The sequence below is a fragment of the Neodiprion lecontei genome, chromosome 5 (assembly GCF_021901455.1).
Source record: "Neodiprion lecontei isolate iyNeoLeco1 chromosome 5, iyNeoLeco1.1, whole genome shotgun sequence".
NCBI lineage: Eukaryota > Metazoa > Arthropoda > Insecta > Hymenoptera > Diprionidae > Neodiprion > Neodiprion lecontei.
Window position 1 is genome coordinate 29,223,121 of NC_060264.1, and position 25,265 is coordinate 29,248,385.

The following is a 25,265-nucleotide window of genomic DNA, read 5'->3' on the forward strand; positions in this document are numbered from 1 at the left end:
GTATTCTAAGCGCTACTAAAAAAACAGCGAATAGTTTGGAGCACATTTGCCGTAGCAACGTGCTACGGTAGTGCTCGAAAGGACAAAATATTGTCTATACTGCATGGGAGTTTTTTGGCGAGTTGCTGTCATAGCTACCAAAATGAACCAAAGTTTAGTTTACGTGACACACAATATTGTTCTGGTACACCTACACCATGGTTGCTATGTCAGGGGCTCGCCAAAACGTGCCTCGTTATAACGATTGCCCTCAACAAAATTCACTCAACTTTAGTGATGCCGATTATAAAAGACCTAACTCAGGCGTGACGATTATAATGAAATTAGTAACTCCACGGAGTCCAATGATAAAACAGGTAACTGCTGCGTATAAGCATAGATGATAATTGTTTTATTAGTCAATTTTGTGGGGATTTTGCCAAATCTTACGTGGGATTCTTATGGGAACTTCATGGGATTCGTAAATCTTTTACGGGGGAATCCTCAAAGAATTTCCCCACATTACGACCTTGTGCATCCGACTTTTTGAATGCAGGAGTTATTTTATTACATTTATGCATTTTTATTCATTCGTACAGCAGAGATTGAGAATCAAAATGTACGACGACTTGTTTCACACGAAGCTTTTTCTAGCACGAACGATCTTATCGAAATATAGACAGCCGACATATGAAAACGGCACGGCATCCATGGGACTTACTAATCTTCAAACGCCTGTTATCGAGTTAATTCTCCTTGTTACGAAGCTTCGAAGATTTGTCAATTTTCAGTTTATAGTTTATAATATTCCTTGTTACTGCGATATGAATTTTGGGTGCACAATTCAATTAAGAATTTGATTTAGAAAATTTGTCGAATAATCAACAGTTTATTATTGGTCGTACAAGTTGTGACACGGATTTTTGATGCACTCGGCAACCCGCAGAAGTTACAAAGTACCTCGTTCACTATAATTCGGCGAACCGCGATGATAGCTTTAACATTTATAAGGTTTTGTTGGGCACGTGGCGTAATCAACACGCCTCTCAATCTCCACCGCTGGTTAATTTTCGGCTGCCCACGACAGTATCACGGGGTGGGGAAGGGGTCATGTTTCGGAGAGACAGGAAGAACACTCGTTGACGCAACACAATTAAACAAAATAAAACCAAAACATTGATATATTCAGTGGAATAATATTGATGCAAAAAAAAAGGAACAAAAGGGTCCCAATATGTAATGTACAAATTGCAACGAATTTCGAAACTAAATTCGATACTCGCGAGACAAGATCAAAATGCAAGCTAACAAAAGAGAAAATTATTGATGACAAAGCTTATAACTAAATCCGCCAACCAATAACAAGAATGATAATACTTAACGCGTCAATCGTGGTCCACGAAAAAGGATCTCAAATGAATATCCCATTTGAAACGTCGTAAGCAATTCCGTAATTAATTATTTCAAACATTAACGTTTCTCGACAGCGATACGTGATCTATCCTTGATAGGTGACACTGCAAAAATACGCTAATGTGACTCAACCCCGTAGAGCGGAATTAGGCTGTACGTAATTAGCAATGAATTTGCCTTGATTTGAAACCGTAACTCGTCTCTACAATTCTCAAAAAAACAAAATTGACTGCGGTTGTTACCGCAAAACTCAGGATACGTCCATCAAGCACAGAGATCAGCTAACGAATTTAGAGAAATCGTAAACACGTGAATTGAAAAAAGTTCAACCCTCTTTCTTCTCTATTTTTCTCGAAATCCGATTGCGAGAATACAGTTAGCGCTTGACGGTTCGCAACCACACCAAAAAGCTCCTCACTTTTTCTTATTTCATTCCATTCGTTTCGTAACTCGATCCAATGACGTCATCCACAACTTTTTTTCTCACAATCTCTACATCCAATTATCCCACCAAAAACCAAAGACTATCTATCTCATGAAATCACGAGAAAAAGGGTGAGACGTCGAAAATTCGAAACATAAGCGCTGTTAATCGCAAGACTGTCCGATTCTTATTGGTTGTCGCTTCCGACATTCTTAAAATCTAGCGTATTGCAATTGTCGCAGAATGCTCGTTGGCTGATGAATTTGTCGATGTACCATCCCTCGACATTGGCGTGGTGGTGTCTTCGCGATGCGTCGATGACTAAGCGGCGGGAATCTCATCCACCTTCGTGTCCCTCGCGGCAGAGCTGACGGTCATGTAGTAGTCCCGCTCTTACCGATCGAGCAAACTCTCCCTTTCTTCTTCCCATATTAAATTTAAAAAACCGATCAGAAAGGGTTAAAATTTCGACGGTGCATCGCTCTTTTGTAGCGGGATTCAGGAAAGTTACTCATATCCCGTATATCTTGAAAAAAACATGTGGTTATTTGACACGTGTTACTATTCCCACATTTCCCGCATTTCAAAGGCCAGAAACTACATAGCTGAGATACTTTTCACAATTTCGGAAAAAATGAGAAGTAAAGTGAGCCATTGTCAGACTGTTTTCATGCAATTTTGAGGCTGCTGGACGAAATTTTGGAATTGCAATAATTTTCTAAATAAAATGCTCTGACGATCAGCTGGGCGCACGGCTTAGCTTTTTTTTGGGTGCTCGGTCGGTAGGGGTAGGAGTACTGCATGACCTTGAAGTTGGCGCTTCCTCCGTAGCCTCACGTCAGTCATCAATGATGTCACATCAGCTGGTCAGCTCGGTCAGCTCGCGTCTGTAGCTACGCACGTACTGGACGTCCTTCTCTTTCAAAATACTCGCCACGTCCCCGTCCGGTGATTTAGCTAAAGTCGCCACCGATTTTCCGACTGGTGCTGCAGAACCTCGAAAACGAAAAAAATTAACAAAAACTCTGAAACAAACGATATATCCACAACTTAAAATTTCTGAAAACTGACTTCAGATTCGTAATTAGAATCAGAGATCCCCAAACCCTAAAGACCAAGTTTTTGTGCAGAATTATTTAATGTCTATTTTTTGTCCACCATATTTGATCAACTCTTATGAGTTTCCTATACCTAAACTCACAGTTGTAATTAGAGAGCCCTAAAACCCCTGAGAGCAAATTTTTGGGCAGAATCATGTAATTTTAATTTTTGGTCCGCCATATTGAATCCGCCATTTTGCATTTTTTTAAAACTGACCTCAGATTCGTAATCAGCGACCCCGAAAACCCTAGGTACAAAGTTTATGCGCCAAATAACGTTTTTTTTCAATGATTTCGTTCGCCATCTTGAATCCGCCATTTTTGCTTTTCAAAATTTTCATAATTTTCGAAATTCAAACACTGAATCAAGGTTATATCCAAAGTTGAACCCAAGATATAAGAACTAGCTCGAGAAATCAAGCAAGAAACCATTATTCAAATTTTACGTAAAATTTCACGCTCTTCGAGCCGCTATTTTGAAAATAATTGATACGAAAAAATTCCTAACCAATAGGTTTTTAAAGAAGAGATAAAAATTCCACGATTTTTGCAGAAAAGCGTCTGATTTGAATATTATAAAGGTTCGATTTAAATAGTTTTTCAAAAAAACTACACCAAAATTTCGCTGTTTTTTTTTTTAAGTGAAAATTTTTCATAGAAAATCTAATTTTCATGGCTTCTAACCTCGATATTCTGAAAGAGCACCCTTGAAAATAGTCGGGTAGCAATTTTTATTAAAATCCCATTATCCTAGCGTTGTTGGCAATCAGTCAAACATGACTACATGAAAAGTGTCATTTCGGGCGTTAATGGGTTAACATATTATTCCTTAGCCTTGTCAGCTTCATGTGATTTTCTTACCAAAATATCTAAGACGTTATCATCGCTTCTTTGCCTTCCGCCAACCACTTTTCTACTTCCCAGTTCCCACTTTCAATAGCCACCTGCAGCAGTGATGTCCCCGAATTATTTTTCGCTTCGACGTCGCAGCCCTTCTCGTTCACCAGCCACTTTAGCATTTCCAAATTGTCATTTTCAGCGGCTACGTGCTGCAATGTTATCCCTGAATCATCTTTCGCTTTGACGTCGCAGCCCCGCTCGTCCACTAGCCACTTCAGCATTTTCAAATTGTCATTATCAGCGGCTACGTACTGCAATGTTGTCCCCCAATCAGTTCTCGCTTTTACGTCGCAGCCCCGTTCGTCCACTAGCCACTTTAGCATTTCCAAATTGTCATTTTCAGCGGCTACGTGCTGCAATGTTATCCCTGAATCATCTTTCGCTTTGACGTCGCAGCCCCGCTCGTCCACTAGCCACTTCATCATTTCCAAATTGCCATTTGCAGCGGCTATGCATTGCAATGTTGTCCCCAAATCAGTAATCGCTTCGACGTCGCAGCCCTGCTCGTTCACCAGCCACTTTAGCATTTCCAAATTGTCGTGTTTAGCGGCTACGTACTGCAATGTCATCCTCGAACCAGTTTTAGCTTTGACGTCGCAGCCCTGCTCGTCCACTAGCCACTTCAGCATTTCCAAATTGTTAGTTTGAGCGGCTACGTACGGCAATGTTAACCCCGAATCAGTTTTCGCTTTGACGTCGCAGCCCTGCTCGTTCACCAGCCACTTTAGCATTTCCAAATTCTTACGTTCAGCGGCTACGTACTGCAATGTTTCCCCCCTACCAGTTCTCGCTTTGACGTCGCAGCCCTGCTCGTTCACCAGCCACTTTAGCATTTCCAAATTGTCATTTTTAGCGGCTACGTACTGCAATGTTATCCCCGAATCATCTTTCGCTTCGACGTCGCAGCCCTGCTCGTTCACCAGCCACTTTAGCATTTCCAAATTGTCATTTTCAGCGGCTACGTACTGCAATGTTTCCCCCCAACCAGTTCTCGCTTTGACGTCGCAGCCCTGCTCGTTCACCAGCCACTTTAGCATTTCCAAATTGTCATTTTTAGCGGCTACATTCTGCAATGTTTCCCCCCAACCAGTTCTCGCTTTGACGTCGCAGCCCCGCTCATCCACCAGCCACTTCATCATTTCCAAATTGTCATTTTTAGCGGCTACGTACTGCAATGTTCTCCCCGAATCAGTTTTCGCTTTGACGTCGCAGCCCTGTGCGTCCACTAGCCACTTCAGCATTTCCAAATTGTCATTTTCAGCGGCTACGTACTGCAATGTTCTCCCCGAATCAGTTTTCGCTTTGACGTCGCAGCCCTGCTCGTCCACTAGCCACTTTAGCATTTCCAAATTGTCATTTTCAGCGGCTACGTACTGCAATGTTTCCCCCCAACCAGTTCTCGCTTTGACGTCGCAGCCCTGCTCGTCCACTAGCCACTTCAGCATTTCCAAATTGTCATTTTCAGCGGCTACGTACTGCAATGTTTTCCCCGAATCAGTTTTCGCTTTGACGTCGCAGCCCTGCTCGTCCACTAGCCACTTCAGCATTTCCAAATTGTCATTTTCAGCGGCTACGTACTGCAATGTTTTCCCCGAATCAGTTTTCGCTTTGACGTCGCAGCCCTGCTCGTCCACTAGCCACTTCATCATTTCCAAATGGTGATATTTAGCGGCTACGTGCTGCAATGTTTTCCCCGAATAAGTTTCCGCTTTGACGTCGCAGCCCTGCTCGTTCACCAGCCACTTCATCATTTCCAAATTGTGATATTTAGCGGCTACGTGCTGCAATGTTTCCCCCCAACCAGTTCTCGCTTTGACGTCGCAGCCCTGCTCGTCCACCAGCCACTTCAACATTTCCAAATTCTTATTTTCAGCGGCTATGTACTGCAATGTTATCCCCGAATCATCTCTCGCTTCGACGTCGCAGCCCTGCTCGTTCACCAGCCACTTTAGCATTTCCAAATTGTCATTTTCAGCGGCTACGTACTGCAATATTTGCCCCCAAATAGTTTTCGCTTTGACGTCGCAGCCCTGCTCGTCCACTAGCCACTTCAGCATTTCCAAATCGTCATTGTCAGCGGCTTCGTACTGCAATGTTATCCCCGAATCAGTTCTCGCTTTGACGTCGCAGCCCTGCTCGTTCACCAGCCACTTCAACATTTCCAAATTTTTATTTTCAGCGGCTACACACTGCAATGTTATCCCACAAGAATCTTTAACTTTGGCATCGCAGCCCTGCTCAACAATTAGCCATTTGAGCATCTCCAAGTTTCCACTTGCGGCTGCCATGTGCTGCAATGTTTTTCTCTCACAACATCGAGCTGTTACATCAGCATCTCGCTGACCTGCCAGTAATTTCAAAATCACCAATTGCCCAGTTAGAGCAGCTCTGTGCATTGGTGTATTTCCGTCACGATCAGTAGCATTAACGTCAGCTTTTTGCTTCAGCAACCATTCAACAACTTCCAAGATGTTTGCATCTGATGAATTCGGATATGTTTTATAACGATTTTCCTGAATCACCATATGCATCAGAGTTTCCTTAGTTCTTCGCTTCCTGAGCTTAATGTTAATCCATTCCTGTGAATTTGAAACATTTTTCACAAGCCGAGTAAAAAAGAATTTCATGAGCTTATAGTTACTTTCATTCACAGCGGTCTCAAAAATGTTGAAGCTGGTTTCGTTATCTACGATGTCCGTCTTTTTTACCTCCCATGGAAGAGGATCAGGTGTCGAGTTTACTGGCGGGTTGGATAACAGATCGTTCAGAAAGGCGCGAACTACGTAGTATCGTGACTTCCGGAGAATTTCATGTAAAATGAACGTTTCTAACTGCCTGGTTGAGTCGTTCTCTTCAGATATTCCGAGGTGTTGAAATATGTAGCTCGCTACGAAGTATTCCATGAATGTTCGATGGATAAAATGAGCTCTCTGGTTGATTACATCTGTCACGATACCAGTTCGCCGTGAACCTCTACTTATCTTGGCGATCAATTTTGTCACGTTCTCAATTTCGTTCCGAGACAAATTCCAAGTAGCTGAATTTTCTTCTTCGAGTAACGTGTACATAGCTAATCGTCGATATTCCTGAAGAAATTTTGTCTTCAAATCCTCAATATGTTCTTTTGTTCCAGGATTGCTTAGGTCGTATTTATTCTTTTCTTGATAATATATTTCGAACTTTTTGTCAACGAACATTCGATACAGATCAGCTATTTTGACATCATCTGACACATTCGGCTCCACTGAAACCATATCGTCACTATCTCGAAAGAATACTTCGGCAATCATACGCGTTTGCAGAGGAACACCAGCAAATTCGTTCAGACCATCAGATCGAATTGCAGTTGCAAATTTATTCAACACAGCTTCAGCACGTATTCTCAGCTGCGTTTCGGGGGCTACACCACCAAATTTTCTGTAAAATCCGACCAGGAAATTGATTTGATCTTCCTGAGAAAACGGTTTCAAGACGTGAGAAAATGTTTGAAGCGTTTTTTCTAACAAACTCTGCCTGTGAGGTCTGGTGGTAACGACCAACTTCACTGCGTTATATCCTTTAATCGCTTGCAGTACGGCTATCACCGTATCATCGTAGTCCGGACTTATTTCATCGAATCCGTCGAACAACAAGGCCACGCCACCCCGTTTTGTGATCAATTCTTTCAAAATTACCCTTTCCAATTCAGCATTAAGATTTAGTAAATGGTTGATGAGAAACTCGACCGCGCTTTCGTTATATCCTATTTTGACATTTCTTGATTTTTTTTCCATATTCAAAACATGTGTAAAATCGTTTAAATTAATTCGGACCACCCACATTTTAGGATTTTTCTCTTGTATTCTCTTCGCGAAATGAGTTAAGATCGTTGTTTTTCCCATGCCCGCGGTATCGGAAACAATTACGGGCCCCACATCCTGAGAAGACAGTTCATCAACCAACGCATCAAGGGTTGTTGTTTTACACACGTCGTATTCGCAGTCATGAGAAAATTTTTCCCTAGTGTCTCTGTGGTCCACTAGAGTAGTAATACTACCTTTTGATCGTACCCATGATAATTCCTTCTCTCTGGCGATAAGCCAATGAACGTTATGGTTCGGATATGTGTTACACAGCTTTTCGAAATGTTCCTTCTCTTCACCACGGTTCAATTTGACGAATCCGGGAACTTGCCGTTCCAAGGAATCAATTTCCTGAAAACGTTTTGTTTTTCCAGTCATTTCTAGGTATCGTAAGTTATTCTGGTCGGCGTGGCTGACAGCGTAGATATCGGATGTGTTTAACGACTCAAGAACGGTGGCCTTGATGATAACTCGTCGATGGAATGTACGATCGATAAAATAATTTTCGATTGAATCCAAACTCTCCAAGGGTGAGCCTATTTTTATATTATCTCCGTTAATGATCAGCTTCTCTAACGTTCTTGAGTCTATCGCGTTCCTGAAGTTTTTTAAATCATTCGAATCTATGTTCTCTAGTGCACGGATTCGGAATAATTCTGCAAAACTCATGCTTTCTTTTTGACCTTGCAAACTAACGATCGGTTTATCCAATAATTTTTTCTGTGACTCATCCGTAAGATCGTTAAAATTTAATTTACAGCGAATCTGACTACAGTTTCGCAAACCTAACTCCATTTTTGTAATAAAAATCAGTTTTTTATTTTCACACCCGTCATTCATCATTATTTTAAGTAAATCGTCATACAATGTACTCAATGCCTGTTCCTGGCCATCGCACCGTTCAGATACAACGACCAGACAAATATATCGGTCCTGCATTCCAAATGTATCGATTACATGTTTTCTGGTCCTGGGTAACAACATATAGTTGAAATGAATGATCATACTGTCATATTTGTTTCCAAGCCTGGGTGCTTTCTTGATCGTTTGGTAAACTTCGATAGCCGCTGTAGTTGTCCCCTCGGTTGCAACAAAATTCAAGGCTCTGTTCACGTTGCACAATTTTTCTGGAGCTAAATAGGCCGTCAATTCCCGATTTTCCTCTCTGAAATTAATCCCGTAATTCTCCAGTTTCTCCTGGTGCACAAAGCGCAACCCTGACGCCACGATTTTGTTCTTGGTTTCATTCAGGAATTCAAGTCCACTTGTGTTTGTTAAAGATGATCTTTCTTTTTGCAAAAACCACTTTCGCATGTCCCGTTCAAACAATTCGATAAAAATATCGGCATGACCGAAATCTGATATGCAATCGCCCAACTCGTTCTTCAATATATCGCAAAGTTCACGATCGTTCGGCTGTTTTACCGCAAGTATTAGTTTGTCAAGGAAACCGGGGATTTCTTTGTCGTTGACGTTACTCTTGGGAAACGTGCTCATCGAAAGTATTTTCTCTTCCAAAAGAGTGTTGTAATTAAAAATTTCAAACTGATATTTGTCGAGATCGTTGAATATATCGCTCATGTTCGACTTGAAAAGTTTCTTTAATTTGAAGATGCTTTTGGGCTGCTTGACAATCTTGACATCATCGCTTAAAAACTCTGGTCGAAATTTAATCTTGCCTAGAGTAGTTTCGGTGAAGACGTATTTCGACAGCGTGACGATATTGCCTTCAATGGTCGGTATAGAAATCTTTTGGCTACTTTTCTGTGAGATACTTCTTTGCCACATTCCTATTCTGACTTCTTTGTTAACAGCATATTGTAACAAATATTTGAATTCGTCGGACAATTCTTCAATATTTTCCAATTCTGAGTCCGAAATGAAACTGGCGGAGAATCTGATAGACTTACTTCTTATCTCGTTCCATACTCTTTCTGGGTAGGCGTAGTCTTTTTGTAATCCCATTTGAAGTAAGAGCTGAGAATAAAATTCATTGCGGAAATTTTCCGCCCCATCGGACAAACCTTTTCCTTCAATGAAATCGTCGGAAATTCTTTCCTCGTTCACATTAATAACTTCCCTTGTCAGAGCAATGCGATATTTTTCAATAATTGCAATTTCATTGGATAATTTCTCCGAATTAAGAACTTTTTTAACCAATATTTGCGCCAAGTTATACGCTTCCGATGCTAAATTTTCATAAACTTTTGACGGGCCTATGTTGCTAAGTCTGTATCGTTTGCTTTTTATTTCATTAGTTTCGGTATCAAGAAACTCGTCAAATTGGTTATCCGCAATGAGTTTGATCTCTTGTAACTCAAAATTTTTCTCTACCAAATCGATGTTTGTGTAAATAATGAAATCTTTCAATTCGTCTTTATCAAATATGGGATCGCTCTTCATCTGACAGTAGGAATCAAAGTACTTTTTCAATGCAAAGTCAGAGGCTGTATCGAAAAGATCCGCGACATTGATTTTCCGGGACTTATCCTGGCTATGTTTTACTTGAACGAAGTATGCCTTCACGTCGGTATCAGCGTCGGATTTATACCTGAGCAGCAAATCGTCAAAACTTCTTGCGGCTTCCATTTCAGTTACTAAGGAAAATTCGAGATTTTGTCGTATTCCTCGTACCATAAAAAGCATCAATACTTTCAGCTGATCATGAAAGCCCACCAGTCGCCCTTGTCCTCCCCTTACGGCGTACGTGCCATCATCACTGAGTAACGAATCTCGCGTTGCAGAGTTCTTGTCATTGTTTTCGTCCATCTTTGAAATTTCTTACTTTGTTACAATGGCAATGGCACTTTATGGTTGTCAAAACATGACACCTTCAGGCAGCTCGTTCGTCAATAATTATCCTTAAAAAAAACAATGATCAATCAATGAATAAGCCTTGGTCACAGCGGAGAAAACATTTGTTGGAACCGTGAGCATGGTTCGATACTGACTGATTACGATTTACTTATCGGAAATGAATATATTTCACAAATGTTACCTTTCAACAGTTTTTCTTTCTCTGATACGCGTATTTCTCCGACAATAAAGTTTTCCTGCCTGTTATCACTTCTGATGATTCTCCGGCACGGCATAAACGGGATGGTCGATTCTGATGGAGAAAAAATTCAAGATTTTTCCTCAACATCTAGCATTGGTCGCGATAAACTCGTAGAAAATATATCTTACGTACGATTCATAAAAAAAAAAAAAAAAGAAAATAATTCTTGTGGTGGCATAAGGGGGGGGGGGGGGGGGGAAGTTCGGCTGATTAAGGAATCGAAAATACCATAATCGTCTAGGACTTTTGGCAAAGTTCGGTAAAAACCCAGACGGTAAAATTTCATCGATTAAACAATCATGCGAATACGATTGAACAATCGTTGAAATGTGTTTAAACCTCAAGTGAATCCACCGCTTAAACGACGTCATTGGTAAATTCAAACGTAGCTTTATTATATCAGTAGCTGAGCACAACTCATTCTCATAATTTTTGTCTTTCTATTTGTTTTCGGAGTCTCGCTGTCAGTTTGACCGTGCACGGAGTCTTAATAAACTTTAAAGAAAGCAAACATACCGATGGTACTTCTAGATATTGCGTTCTACAACGTTTTTTGGTAGTCTGATCCTGGTATCCTTGAAAATAAGTTTGTCTTTTCGTTTAACGGAATATTTCTTATAATAGAGTAATAACCGGTTTCAAGTTGAATTCGTTAGTTAGATTTTCGTTTCTTTTTTTTTGAAGTCAATAATGTGGCCATAGTTGAGTCGGAAATGAAGTCCTACGTATATAACTCAGGAATATCATTCGCCTTCATTCCCCTGTTACATAATATACTATGTTACGTGAAACCCGGATAGGCTAGCCAGACTGGAATCTCAAAAAAGTGAAGCGTATTTTACTCCAATCAATGCGAACAGAATCGATCACAGTTTTGATGCGAGACGATAAATACGCGTAAAGCTCTTCAATCGTCGCTGTGAAATTACAAACAGCCCGCTTCATATGCGCCTGAGAAAGAGAATTAGCAGAAATACATACCACGTCAAATTCCCCTGCCTCTGTCGTACGTTTGGAAATGAACGCCACTCGGTTCAGCGAGTCCGGTAAACTGTCAATTTGTTCGATCGGCGATCCGTTGTCACGTGCGTTCTCAAAAAAAAAAAAAAAATCACGTGGCGATGATACTTCTTATACGCGAAAAACGTCGTTCAATCAATAATTCCGATACATAGATTTTTTCAAATTCAATCAAACTCAATCAAGTATCTTGTTCAGCATGAAAACGAGAAGTTATAGCCGTCACGAGAACAAGTCTGACAATGAGAGAGAATGAAAGAGAAGGCTACGTTCGCTCGAATACATTATTGCGATAAGTCCACCACCCCTCTCTTTCTTGCGGTACGACTCGTCCAGATTTCATCCGACAACGAAACAGAAGTCTGCGAGGCGCCGCGTTTTTTCCAATGAGGCAAACTCGTGGGTTCTCACCACAAACGCGAGAAAGAAAGATAACAAAGAGTACGATAACAAATCGTCATGAAATATAATGTAGAGAATTTAAATCATTCAACTTTATAGATTTGAGGAATAATTTGATGTTCTGGCATTTTACGCACTAGGAAATTACACTGAAATGAATATCGTTTTAATTAGAATTTGCGCGTATGATTAGAATTACGCGATAATATCTCAAACACTAATATATGTTGATAATTGTCCGCCGCGCTTTCGGTAATGGTAATAAATTTTCTCAAACAGATGTAAAAGACCACGTATCTCTTTCTTAAATAAAATCGAGGAATAGCGCCGTCTTCTCGTTTTTCAAAAATAATAACAATTATCAGGTATTTATGCGATAACGAGTATTTGGGAACCTCACTTTAACTACTCAAATGTAATACTTCTTCAATTCCTTGTAGTCTTTAAATTGAAATCATTATTCCATGCAAGATCCTTGAATTCAGATCATTATATACGCGAACTACAGTTTTATTCCTGTTCACGCGACAACGTCACCTTCCTATTTAACGGGAAGCGGTTATTATCGCAGTAAAAGATTAATCACGGTTTCAAATGCACGATGGTCTGACTTTTGTGTCCGCAATTCGTTCTCTTCTAAAATTTCAAAGAGAAAAAAATTTGATAAATGGAAAATTCCGTGTGACGGTACAAGTGTGAATCGATGCGAATTTTCGATTCTGAGGCAGTTCTCCGTAATCAAATCGTAGATTGATTCTTATGTTGGTGAGTAAACGTACGACGTTTGATTCAAACGCATTTGGTGTAAAATAATATTGTACGTAAGCGCGTAAATAACGATAACATCACAGACCGTACAAAATCATTTTTGGTTTTTCTTTTGTCACGTGTTATATGTGAACAGTTTTAAAACTTTGAATCTGACCAACGCAAGACAATTGAAATATTTATTTACCTTTTGTAAAAGCCATTTTTTATTGGCAATCGATACAGCAATATGTACTGCAGGTTTCTCACTAACCCCTGGTGGCAGGCAAATTACACCGGTCAACATGATTTTTGGATTTGGTTTCTGTTTGTGAAATTTTGGTTTCTCCTACGTTAAAAATAAGGGAGAAAATTATTTTTCTGATCAAAGTTTGCTTTCGTAGAAACGACATCAATTTTTTGAATTTTCAAGAAAAATGACTGATTTTTATTTTTTTTTTATAATTGTATTCTAAATCACGACCAGAAAAGTTTTTGCGGAACATCAAAGTCTTTTTTATTCAAGAATTGTGATAAATAATTATAATATGCAATTTGCAATTGGGATAATCAAAGTGCTACCATCTATTGCTCATAAAATGAATAAAAATCTTCACAACGTACTTATCGACGTAAATCAGACAAAAGCAAACTTTACAAACTGAAAATGAAAATTCAAGTGTTTTTTAATGTTTAGAATGAGAATCTAAACATGAAAACACAAACCCAAAGTAAAAAAAATTTTTTTGTTGACCGGTGTTATTAAAAATTTTAATCGGGTACTGTTACTTTCTTACGCGAATACTTTGAAATGCGTAGAGTGTTTCGTACACAGTAATTAGCAGAAACTAATGATCTAAGAGTTCGCAAATTGGTGCAGTCGTGTGGTCACCAATCTAAAAATGTGTCATCAACGCTGCAGCGCTGATGAGCAGCCGCTCGTGCGCGTCTCCGTTTCCTAGTCTCTGAGATAAAATATCTACTTGATAAGATGTAAATGGAAAAAAAATTTTTTTAAAGAAAATAATTTTTTTTTTAAAAAAATTCAAAAATTCATATTTTGGAAAAATCAAAAAACACAGTTTCAAAAATTTTAGGATCTCTTAAGATTGGTTCAAGGTAGTATACAAAAAAATTTGAGTCAAATATTTATTGTCGAGCGTCAATTTTGAGAACTTTTAAAAATTCAAAATTTCACAAATTTGAGATTTTTCAAAATTTTTTTTCGAGAAATTTTTCTTTCACAGCCCCAAGTATCCCCTTTGAAAATGACCACTGATCATTTCCTAATTTGCAACAGTTTTAAAGATATTTAAAATATAAGTTTAAAAACAGGAAAAATTGTGAAATTTTGAGTTCTTCGTATCTTATGAAAAAAATTTTTTGCATTTTTTTTCCTTCGGCAGAACTTCGTTATAGGATAAGAGAAAACTCCTGACCAAAATTCAGCCAAATCGAAAGGGGTCGATTTGAACTATTGGTCGATTTGACATGGAATGAGCTACAGGTAAATCGCAACAAAGAAAAAAATAGAATGATTCGACTGAAACGCACCGTTGCGATGCATTGTGTTACAATTGTTACAGTCACGCCACGTGACAGAAAGAGTCCCAGGGAAATACCCATAACCCAAGACATGCAAACTCACCAACGTTGCCGAGTAATGAAGAGTTTACTCGGATGTCTCTGTTTAATTCTGTAAAAAAACAAAAAGGAAACTCGAATTAATTTAGCAAACTGGACTTTTAGTTCAAAACTTATTTACTACTGTTGTCTACTTCCATATTCAATTTTTCACGGTCAGTTTTTTGCTGTCGCAGCGTCGCAGCTACCGCGGCATTTTATTACCCGTGAAAATGTACCCTGATCGAGCGCGTGGCTCGCGTGCAAGTTTCAACAATGGTCTAAACCGATTGGAGGAGTTGAGCGAGTTGCGCGCAACGCAGTCAAATGTTTACCGAATTGCCGTTGCACGCGGGATCAGGCGTAAATTTGAATTCTACGACGACTTTCGGGCAAATAAAACATGAGTAAAAATAAATGAAAATGAGGGGGGAAAAATGCAAAGCTTGTCCCTTCTTAATTTGAGATATTAGAGCGGTCTTTAAAATAAACTTTTTGGAATTTCGACCCAGTTACCTCCCATATCCGTTCCAAATACATGAGTATATAAAAGTCTTCCAAAAACACAATTCTCTCTTTCTCATCCCTAAAATCTCGCGCGGGGAGGGCAGATTACGTCATTTAAAATACGTGCGTTATCAATTTAATTTCAGCATATTTCAGTATATTTTGTCGGGTAATCAAATATTTTCAAAAAATCCCTCACCATGTGACGTAAGTGAGTATTGATTCTACTGTTTGATAAACACATCAACATCGGTTACGAAGCACTCCATGTTAGAGGTTAACATGATGTTCAATATTTTCGTAGAAATTGGAAAGTTAAACTAGATCGTCAATTCTTTGTTATGAACTACGACATTGTCGATTATCGTGCAGAACTTATCCACAAATGGTAAACACAAATTCAAGATAAATAAACAATGCAATAGTACCTTCGATACTTTTAATCAGATGATCTCGTTGCGGTCACTCGTTTTTCCCACCTATAATCACTGCCACGTCACTTTATATACACTGTTTGTCGTCACAGTAAAGCTACACTTTTTACATTATGCACCACACTTTCAACATTTCGATACAAACAACGCGACGCTCAACTGCGTAGCTTCCCGTACGCTCGTCGTGTGCGAATGAAGTCAGAAACTCGTGCTCCAATTTCTGCTAGTTCAAATTGCGCATGCGCGTACTCGGATCACTCCGTTTCCTTATCTAGCACGTGTTACACGTAAATTTGAATCTCACAAACTGGACCGTGCGTTAATATGTCTTTTTTACGCCGACAAATGATTTATACATATGGAGGATTCCACGTCAAATCGAATGAAGAACTCTGAACACTTTTGATGTTTTCACCCTTTTACTCACTTGAAGTTCGTTTTGAAAGTATCAAATCTGAATTCTTTCAGATTTTTTTGACTGAGCATGTTCTTACCACAGCTAGTCGAAACTTCAGCTTTCTACGATTTTTCACCTTTTCAAGTCAACATAGCTCGAAATTCAGATGACACAAGGAAAATGTTCTTGTACAAAAGTTTCGTATATTTTTATGAAATTTCTAAAAATAATTTGTGCCATTTTTCGTAACCTGTTAAAGTATAGTTTTGATGAAAAAACTTTGATAATCTTCTGTAACAAAATAGTGCTCTAATCGAATTAGCCGAAATTTTTACGAAGCATGTCTTTTACAATACCAAAGATTGTTTATAAGTTTCGTAGTGGGCGGAAAAGTGTTTCAAAAGTTACGAGTAATAGTTTGCATGGAATTGTGAAATTTATCATTTGTACGTAGTAATACATACTATAATGTGGCGGAATGAATGGTGAAAGTTATAATGTCGGTAGTACGATCCGTAAATAATATTGTCCGGCAGTACAGAACTCACATATCATGTCAGGAATCGTAATAAATGATAGACTGAAGTATACTCCTCAAGAAAAAGTCGTCAACCGAGGTTATAAACAACACGCGTAACAATTGACGATCGCGTTCGAATGCGCAGCAGTGCCACGCGCAGGTTAAGCAAATAGTTGGCCGCGCCGCAAAGTTTGAACCGAATTCTCGCCACTGTGTGAATATTTGTTGATATATCTTCTGAACCACTGCACCGCCCACTACGAAGTTTTCAAACAACCTTTTGCATTGAAGAAGGCACGCTGTGTACAAATTGTAGCCCATTCGATTAGGGCACTTTTCAGTTACGAATAATTTGCGTGCATTTTGTATCAAAACTACACTGAAACGGGGTATGAAAAATCCGAAAAAATACTCTTGAGAAGTTCACAAGAGATTCTAAAATTTTTAAGAATGAACTTTCTTCATACGTCGTGCAGGTTTTAAGCTAATTAGTAGCAAAAAATCAAAACATTGTTGAAATCAATTTATTAGATGAGTTGTCGCGAAGAAATTGTGTGTAGAAAAAATTTGAAAAAATTCAAAGTTCATCCTTTCAATACGCACTTTGATTGTGTGAAAGGGCAATCGGATTAAAATGGGCCAGGGAAACCGACCGTTCGATTTGACGTAGAATACCCCATATACTCTGCTATCGAAGTCCGTGATTTCTCTGACAATGAAACACAAGAAGTACAAAAATGTAAAAATAATGTATACGTTCATCTGTAAGCATTGATAAAAATTTTCAGGTTGACTGTACAAATAAAATTTATATTTACAACAATAACTCCACCGTAATGCTTAAGTTAGCATGTGAAAGAATTCAATTTATTCCACGAATAAAGTACCGAGCCCGGCATCAAACGTCTGCAATGACCGAGGTAAACCATTAATAAAATTTCTCAGGGCAGCTGCTTGCGGTAGACATCGTTGTACGACTAATACGTCGCTCAAAATTTTCAAATTCTCTTCAATGTCGACCAAGTCAAAATTGTCAATTACTTCATCGAGAATTAGCTTATAAACGATGTGGTTTGGATGAAATGATCCAGTAAGATTTTTGAAGAACAACTCTTGAAGGATCGGTGGCGACAATTTCATGTCCTACGAAAAAAAAAGAAAATATGTAACCATTGTATTACGTTCTGTAAAATGGAGCATTAATAGATCCAATCAATCTGGAGAAATATCAATTCACAATGAGAACTCGAAAGCGACAAACATAATGTATCTGATCACCTGATATCTCTCTTTTATTATTTGTACTGCCTCTTCTTGGAGCGATTTCTGATTTGAGCGTAAATGAAGATAAATGTTTAGTTCCAAATCTGAGGAGACGTGTTTCTTACTCAAATATTCTCTCAGTACCTGATAAAGATTTATTAATAAATACAATGAAAGGTTTACTGATTCTATCAGACAAAAACCAATAAATATCGATCAAAGACTCACGGTTTCGGATACAATTTGATGGGCCATAATTTCCTTACATTCTACCAGCCTCTGACTAGTAGAACAATCATTTTCCTCCGTAACAAGTACTTTAGTTAAATCGATTAATCTTAACGCCGGATGCTTATCCACAGTGGTAAATTCGGGGTTTTCAAATGTAGGCCACGAGATTAGTTTCTCTTTCATTCTCAGATATTCATCTTTGCTGCTAACCTGGCAAACCAAATTTTCGAATTGTGCGAATCGATCTCCTTCCGTCATTTCAGTGTCGGAAAAAACTACTTCGCGCCGTTCCGATTTTTCAACTGTGTTTTTCTCGTCCTCGTCACTTGGGTCCGAAAAATCACCCCAGTCATCATCCCACCCCGTTTCTTCCTCGTTTGATTCAAAGGATGAAACTTCAATCGAAAATTTGTCGAACGATTTTTTGTTCAAGGATCGCGACGGAGACGACGCTTCAAGTTGTGTGCAACTTTTCTCTTCCTGCCGCTTCGACTCATAAACAGGATTCGAATTATCTGTCGGGTTTTGCTCACTCTCCAAGTCAGCTAATTCGTCTTCAGCTTCGTAATCTTTGGCATTTAACAAGCGCGAAGACCAGTATATCAGCCCTTCAGCAATCGGACAGTCTTGCATGTTAGCAGCAGCTTTGGTCATCCTCGATATTAACTCTAACGGATCATAATAGTAGCCCACCTTGTCTGGCTCCAGTTTTTTGTACAGTTCTAGGGAGTAGAAATAGGCAGCTAACTGCAGTCGCAGATCTGCGTCGGGTATATCGTCAAAGGCTGGTCTGACGAAATCATTCTCACTGCTGCTGAGACTCAACAGGTATGAAATCCCTAGCAAACAGTCTTCCGTGAAGACATGACGAGCACACTCGACGAATACTGAAAAATGAAATGATTTCACCGGATGCGGCAGAATTTTACTGAGAGTTTAGAGCTGTCTGATAGTTTTCATCAGGATTCCTAAATTTTAATACGACTTGTACAGAACTTACGATGATCAATGCTGCTAATTTCAAATCCGTAGCTGGCGCATTCTCCAAGTAGGGCAACCCTGACTAGGTTTTGGCATAATTTGAATTTCTTATCTTTTATATCCGGTAGCGAGTATTTTGTGTAATTGGTATCTAAACTGCTGATCGAGCAATCCCTATGCAAACTTTCGTAGAAGCAAGAAAAACTCTGAGGGTTCTTTGCTACAGTGTCTAATTTTAGTATTTGGTCATCTGCTTCGCACGAGTCACTACTCTGTGTGACGAAATTCAAGTTTAGGGTGTTTTTCCAGAAATTTCTATTTCCCACGTTCTTCAGCAATGAGTACGTCGACTTTTTCACCAGCTCAGCAGAGCTAATGACCATTTCGGTCGACGTTCCTATAATGTTTGGCACTAAGAACTCTTTGGACTCGACTTGAGGCTGAAAAAGTAATGAAACGTTTACAACCGTTAGATACACCATTGATATTCAATAAAACGGATGCTCACTGTAGTCATTGCATCTGTAAATTCGTCATCACTGTCCACCATTGTATCAGAAACTTCGGAAGGCAGTAAGTTCTGCAGATCTTTGTGGAGTATTTGTATCTCGATTAAATGCATCCGTTGCAATAAAGTCTCTAACAAATCAGTTGGTCCACAGTTCATAGCGAAGGACAGGCACTTTTGCCTGAACTTGAAGTCTTGGTATTCGTCATCATTACCCAAATCAAAAACTATCTTCCATGCTGATGAGCTATTCTGGTCTATAAGCTGCTGGCAAATAGTCGCACAAGCGCTGTAGTCTCTCACCTGAAATGAATTATAATAAAGTGTGAGAGCACGTTTGATTATGAGAGAATAGCGACTGAAAAAGAATCGTCGTTCACCTTACCTCATAGGCCTTTTGCGCGACAAGTTCCAATACCTTGCCATCCCTGTTTCTGGAGTTGTATTTCTCGATCCTCAAGTATCTCGCCAGGTTAAGTAATCTTTGGGTACTTTTGTAGGCGTCCTCCTGATTGTTCAGACAGCTCTCAATCAACTTAATCCTATCTTGGCTTAATCGGACTTGAAGTGGCAATACGTTTACGTTGAAGTCGTTCAAAATTTGCAGCGAACTTATCAGCTCGTATTCCTCTTTTATTGCCGGATTATCGTCCTCTATGAGGTAGAGACACGCCCTGAGGAAGAAAAACTTTGACTTCTCGCAATAATTTTGAAACACGATAAGTTGTGTGTATTTGATAAACAGACGAGAAAAAATCGGGCTTTAGCCACTATAAGAAATTACTTGGCCAGTTCCATGCTACTATCGGTCAAGCTTTTCGAGCTATTGAAGTACTCGGTACTTGCTTGCAATACCAATTCCACCGCTTTATCATAAGGCACTTTCAGCATAGATTTTTCACATTTCTTAGTCTCTATGAGACTTGTGCAGTTCTGAATGGTCGTTTTGTCCCCCGAAGTTAATCGAGCTGAGACACATATCTCAAAACACACTTCGATGTCGAGACAGGAAAACGTTGTTTCGTGAAGTTGAAGTATATCGTTTAATAATTGAGGCCACAATTTTTCGCTTGGAGGTAACGCGCTGTAGAAATGTCAATTGTTATTAACAACTGATACATTCATTTATAACTCATAATAATCAAAGTATTACTCACTTTACGTATCTTGCCATTTGAGTGAGCAGCATTTTAATAGTCTCACGATCAGTTTTGTTCTCTTGAATGTATTTCAGCGTAGTTTTTACATTGTATTCGCTTAGTACTCTCAAGCACTCAAGTTCCTGTTCCAGTTCCTCGATCAGACAATAAATCTTTCCTGATCCCACGTTTTCTAGACTGAACGGAATGCATTCAAATATACACTTGGCCTTTTCATACATCTTCAAATCTTTGCAAGAGTAAATGCAATCCAATGCCAGTTTCATAATAGCTTCCAAGTCTCTGATTATCTCTGTATTTTGTGTCTGTTTTAAATGTTCAAAGAATTTCACTGGCAATGTCAAGTCGTCTTCACTCAAGGACACTAAGTAGTCGTGTAATAGTTGCTGATGAGAACATCCTTGAGGCTGTGAACGCAAGTGAAAGAAAATTAGTTCTAAGAATCTATTATCTCGGAAAATAGAGCAGTAAATACATTATTCACTCACCGAGAGCCTCTCTTTTCTATGGATATAAGGAATGACAAGGGTTTTAATGTTATCTACAAAATTTTTCTCATCCGATTTGCTCATCAATAGTCTTATCTTGTCGAGGTCAGAAAGTTTCTCCAATTGGGCTAGAGACATGTCTTCCATGTTTACCTTGTATATCAAATCGTCCAGCGTCTCTAATTCGAACATGAAATTCTCCAAGCCTTTGATATTTCGAGATTTGCCGATTCTTATCAGACTCAAAGCATTGTCCACCATGTAACTGTTTCTCTCTATTTGATACGCGCGAGATTTGTACCATTTTTTAAGCAGTTCTTGGGTGAGCGGCACATTTCTGAAATGAGAATATAAAAAAACTCTGTTTTCAAATAATCAATAGCAGACACAGTGATTGATGCATACCTGTAAGCTCTCAAGGCTGGATCACAGTCATAAATTAATTCGGAGCCGTCGTCATCGGACAGGCCTAGCGTCTTGCTGAATTCACTTTTTTCCGACCAATCTTTTTGACGCAACTCTAGCTGATCTGGTAAGAATAGTTGGCCTTCGTTGTCGCATTCTGGTAACAGTTTTTCGTAATCCGTTGGTTTGAGAGTTTCGGGAAAGAAGCTTATAACGGCAAGCCAGTGCGGCAGTATTTTAGCACTGTGATAAGTGAACATGATATCCACAGCCCGGTAATTACTGTCCTTTGCAAATCTGTACAATTGAATAATTTAGAACAAACTCATGAAGTGTAAAAAATAATTATTTGGATTAAAATATTTCAAGTACTGGAGAGTTTTGAATGCCAGTTGGTTTTTATTTATTTACCTAATAGCATTTTGTAGGGCGCTCAGTTTTCGAAATTCTTCGTAAAAATTTTTATTATACATCGAGGGAGCTTCTAGTATTATTTCGTAAGTTTGTAATTTATCCAGATGGTCTAAAAGCTTTCGTCTATACATCACCATTTCCTTCTGACCCTCAGTCAACTTCTCAATATTTATTTGATCTAATATTTGATTTTCTTTCTGTATCTGAAGCAAATAATTAATGAAATTAGGAAAACGCGACCACTTGAGTAATGAGATTCTGTACAAATAAAGGATATTAACAAAATACACTACCTGTCTTAAAGTCGCACCGATTTTATCCAATTCTTCGTAATCCTCATCCTCTATATCGGCAGGTGTGAACTTGCCGTCATCCTTTACACCGATGGCTAATAGAGTTTCTAAATTTGCACCTCCAAGTCCGAAATTAAGAAGCTCTCGGGATGCTTCGATTGTGTCAGGGACACGCGTTACGCACTCGTTCAGAACCCAAGACCTCTTGCTCACTTTACTCAAATGATTTTTAATCGCGTTGAGTGAAAACTCAGACTTGCGCCACTGCGTTTGGTATACCAAGTCGGTGTCCAGGTTGTAAGTGTTTGCCAAAGCTAGTGCCTCGCCGTATTCCTATATTTCATTATGTAAAATTCTAGTTAAACTCGTTTTGTTATTTTTTACGCATTCCTTTAATTTCATATTAAAATGTGAATCAGATACTTTACTTCGATGTCAATCTTTCTAGTGTACAACTCCTCTGGAGTCGTGCTCTTCAATCCCAATATTCTATATGTTCGGTGAATCAGTTTCGATTTTTTTCTCTTTGGCTGAAACCTTTCCATATCAGTTATGGAGTAAAGAGCACTTTGAAACAAACTTCCTGCGTATTTCAGAGCCGTTGGTCTTTCGTTTTCTTCTTCTTCTTTTTCACTCTCCGACGATGAGTCTTCAAAAAAATTTAAGCATTGTAACAATCATGGTAAAAGGTTCTGAATTATTGGATCGAAGTACGTTTTGAACAAAAATCGTGGTACCTGAATTTTGGCTCTCATTTGTCGAATCTCTGCTCCTCTTTTTGCTCGTCAAGAATGTCTCGCAGTCTAAACTGAGGAAACCACGGTCTGGGCAGAGTTCAGATATTTGTGGTTGTCCGTATAAAAATTCAGGACTGGCACCTAGAAGGTTGCGCAAATTCTTGATCGAGCAAACGGAAACGGAACCACAGTATCTTGCTATTATAACAGACTGTAAAAAATTACTAACGTTGTATTAAATTATTATATTATGATTTATAATGTTAATATTAGAAACAAACCAATCCTTATTATTGGTTCATTATATTGAATAATTTCGAAGCAGAATTATTTTGCGAGCATAAATGTCTTTATAAATGGTAAAGACAACGTTCTTGAATATCTTACATGATTTGACCACCAATTGACGTCAATAGGATGAAATTCTGAAAATCCAGGTGGTAATTTTCTCAATTTAACAAGACCAAGGGGGTTCACAGCATCGGCATCTGGTTGCTCATTGGACCCCCACTTTTTGTGGAGCCTTAAGCTTGGCAAATTCCATATTGTTATTGAGCCATCAGTATGTAAACAGGCAAGCAGATCTCCGTTTGGTGATATACTGTTTTTAAATATGACAGATTCGATTTGGGAATGCAAAGTAGGCAGATAATTCCAAATTGAAAAACTTGAATTTGCACCAGTGCTCTCTTCGTTTGCAAACGACAACTTGTAATATGGATAATCATTAAGGATGCGCCACGATGTTAGACCAGATTTTGAAGATATAGTCTGAAACACGTAAGTTAGTTTTACACAATACCAATGCTTTACAGTTATCAGCAAAGATGCAGTTACGACATGACACGAGTTGTAAATAACAAAAAAAAAAAAGAAGAGATTCCAAAGATCTAGTTAAATAAAATCTAGAGAAATAAGTACTGATTACATTACAACTTCAGCAATGAGTAGTCAGTAATGAAACTCACATGCAAGTTTTGCGTGATGTTACTGCCAGCGACAAAGAGTAAATTGTGTCTATCGTTATAAGCGACGGCGCTGACGCCGTTTCTGTACAAGCTGCCGAATGAAAATTCATGGCTTTCCTCGAATGCTTCAGTAGCTGATACGTAATAGGCCTTTAATAATCCGCTGTAAGTAATGACAAGAAATTCATAGGCCCATTTCAGACTCTTAACTCTGGTTTTAACGAATATCATTGAAGCAACGGCATCGCCAGCTTCCAGAATATTCGGATTTTGGGACAAGTTCTTAGGACTTATATTGAACACATTGTTTCCCAATGAATTGTAGAATGACAAATAGCCGTTGCTCGATGCGACGACGAGCAGCGAACAGTCGGGGCTCCACACGACTTTACGCCATTGCGGAAAGGCATCTTTAGGTACTGCGAATCAAAATCAATATGTGAAAGTATTGAGGGTTTATAAAGATTCTGCTGTGAGGGTAAATATGGATTGTTTAAATGGGATTTTGCATACCCGACGCTTTGCCAACGACGGAAGAGTACTCGTCTTTGGATTTTCTTATTTCTATCAAATTATCTTGCAAGATGGCAAGCAGGCTTCCTTTGTCTCCGACAGCAAATTTCCATTGTAACGTTAGTCCGATTTCAAAGGATATAGACTCGGGCAACGAGTACCTATTGTTCAAATATCTCAGGGCAATTTTTATCGTTCCTGTAGCTGGCAGGATGGCTGCGGTGTCGTTTTTGCATCTCTGAAGTAGCAGATATACGATCGGAATTATTAATTTCTGTAAACTGGGTTGTCAGAGGTAGAAGAAAAACCCCGCACGACTGATTTCTGAATGTAGACCAATCTGATGATTCTTTCTACTGTTTCATTCACGATAAAAGACGAATAAAATGCATATTCAGTCAGGATGGGTTAAAGGTTAAGTGGTGCTAAACGCCGGAAATAGGTTAGAACTTGACATAGGCTTAAGCAGATTTTTTAATAACTTCATCACGCAATCTTACCGATAATTCGGGCTCTTGTTTGCGCACATAATATTCCAAAAGTTCGTATAATATCGACTGCTCATCACACTCCTCGGTGCCGTCAACCCCCATGTTTTGATCTGGTTTTACAGCCATCAGCTGTCAAGTTCGCGAAGTTAAGTTTTAAGGTTAGGTTTGGTTACATCAAGGATGAATTCTGCGAATTCCGTTGTTTCTATCACATCCCCAACTCGCATGGCGCAAGGGTAAATGACATGAAGGAATTGTTAGTAGCCTTTTACCAGAGTTACACTCTGTCTCTCTCGCTCTGCACTGTGATTGGCTATATGCTCCCCTATAGCAAATCACGGCGCAGAGCAAGAGAGAGAGAGTGTAACACTGAACATTGGAATGTTGCCTCTTTGTGCTTTATTTGCATATAAGTTCGATGGCTAGTTCAGGATTCCGACACCAGCT

General features: G+C 39.1%; 3 protein-coding genes across 10 annotated transcripts in view; 1 reads left to right on the top strand and 2 right to left on the bottom strand.

Moving 5' to 3' along the window:
- LOC107220355 (COP9 signalosome complex subunit 2) overlaps nucleotides 1-25,265 on the top strand; it is a 28,669-nt gene that overhangs the window by 637 nt on the left and 2,767 nt on the right. The gene's annotated exons all lie outside the window — the stretch shown is intronic.
- Nucleotides 18-16,076, bottom strand: LOC107220356. Of its 6 annotated transcripts, none has more exons than XM_046739331.1 (6): nucleotides 11,698-11,994; nucleotides 10,657-10,767; nucleotides 6,078-10,519; nucleotides 3,981-5,873; nucleotides 3,778-3,878; nucleotides 18-2,841 (listed from the first exon to the last, which is right to left on the bottom strand). In XM_046739331.1, the coding sequence occupies exons 3-5, from the start codon at nucleotides 10,425-10,427 to the stop codon at nucleotides 3,786-3,788; spliced, it is 6,336 nt and encodes a 2,111-aa protein (XP_046595287.1). In that variant the 5' UTR covers nucleotides 10,428-10,519; nucleotides 10,657-10,767; nucleotides 11,698-11,994; the 3' UTR covers nucleotides 18-2,841; nucleotides 3,778-3,785. The 6 variants fall into 6 exon arrangements, with proteins under 6 accessions (XP_046595287.1, XP_015514407.2, XP_046595285.1 ...); XM_046739329.1 differs by lacking the exon at nucleotides 11,698-11,994 and adding exons at nucleotides 14,534-14,581; nucleotides 15,444-16,076 and having other exon boundaries at nucleotides 19-2,841; nucleotides 3,778-5,873; XM_015658921.2 differs by having other exon boundaries at nucleotides 3,778-4,702; nucleotides 6,029-10,519.
- LOC107220354 (neuroblastoma-amplified sequence) lies at nucleotides 16,871-25,075 on the bottom strand. 2 transcript variants are annotated; one of them, XM_046739332.1, is made up of 19 exons: nucleotides 24,828-25,075; nucleotides 24,328-24,565; nucleotides 23,815-24,233; nucleotides 23,234-23,617; nucleotides 22,847-23,057; nucleotides 22,538-22,758; nucleotides 22,110-22,442; nucleotides 21,814-22,019; nucleotides 21,403-21,699; nucleotides 20,998-21,334; nucleotides 20,507-20,916; nucleotides 20,134-20,433; nucleotides 19,735-20,023; nucleotides 19,350-19,652; nucleotides 18,861-19,281; nucleotides 17,858-18,747; nucleotides 17,645-17,773; nucleotides 17,185-17,509; nucleotides 16,871-17,075 (listed from the first exon to the last, which is right to left on the bottom strand). In XM_046739332.1, exons 1-18 carry the CDS (start codon nucleotides 24,942-24,944, stop codon nucleotides 17,234-17,236), a joined length of 5,781 nt encoding a protein of 1,926 aa, XP_046595288.1. In that variant the 5' UTR covers nucleotides 24,945-25,075; the 3' UTR covers nucleotides 16,871-17,075; nucleotides 17,185-17,233. The 2 variants fall into 2 exon arrangements, with proteins under 2 accessions (XP_046595288.1, XP_015514403.2); XM_015658917.2 differs by lacking the exon at nucleotides 16,871-17,075 and having other exon boundaries at nucleotides 17,156-17,509.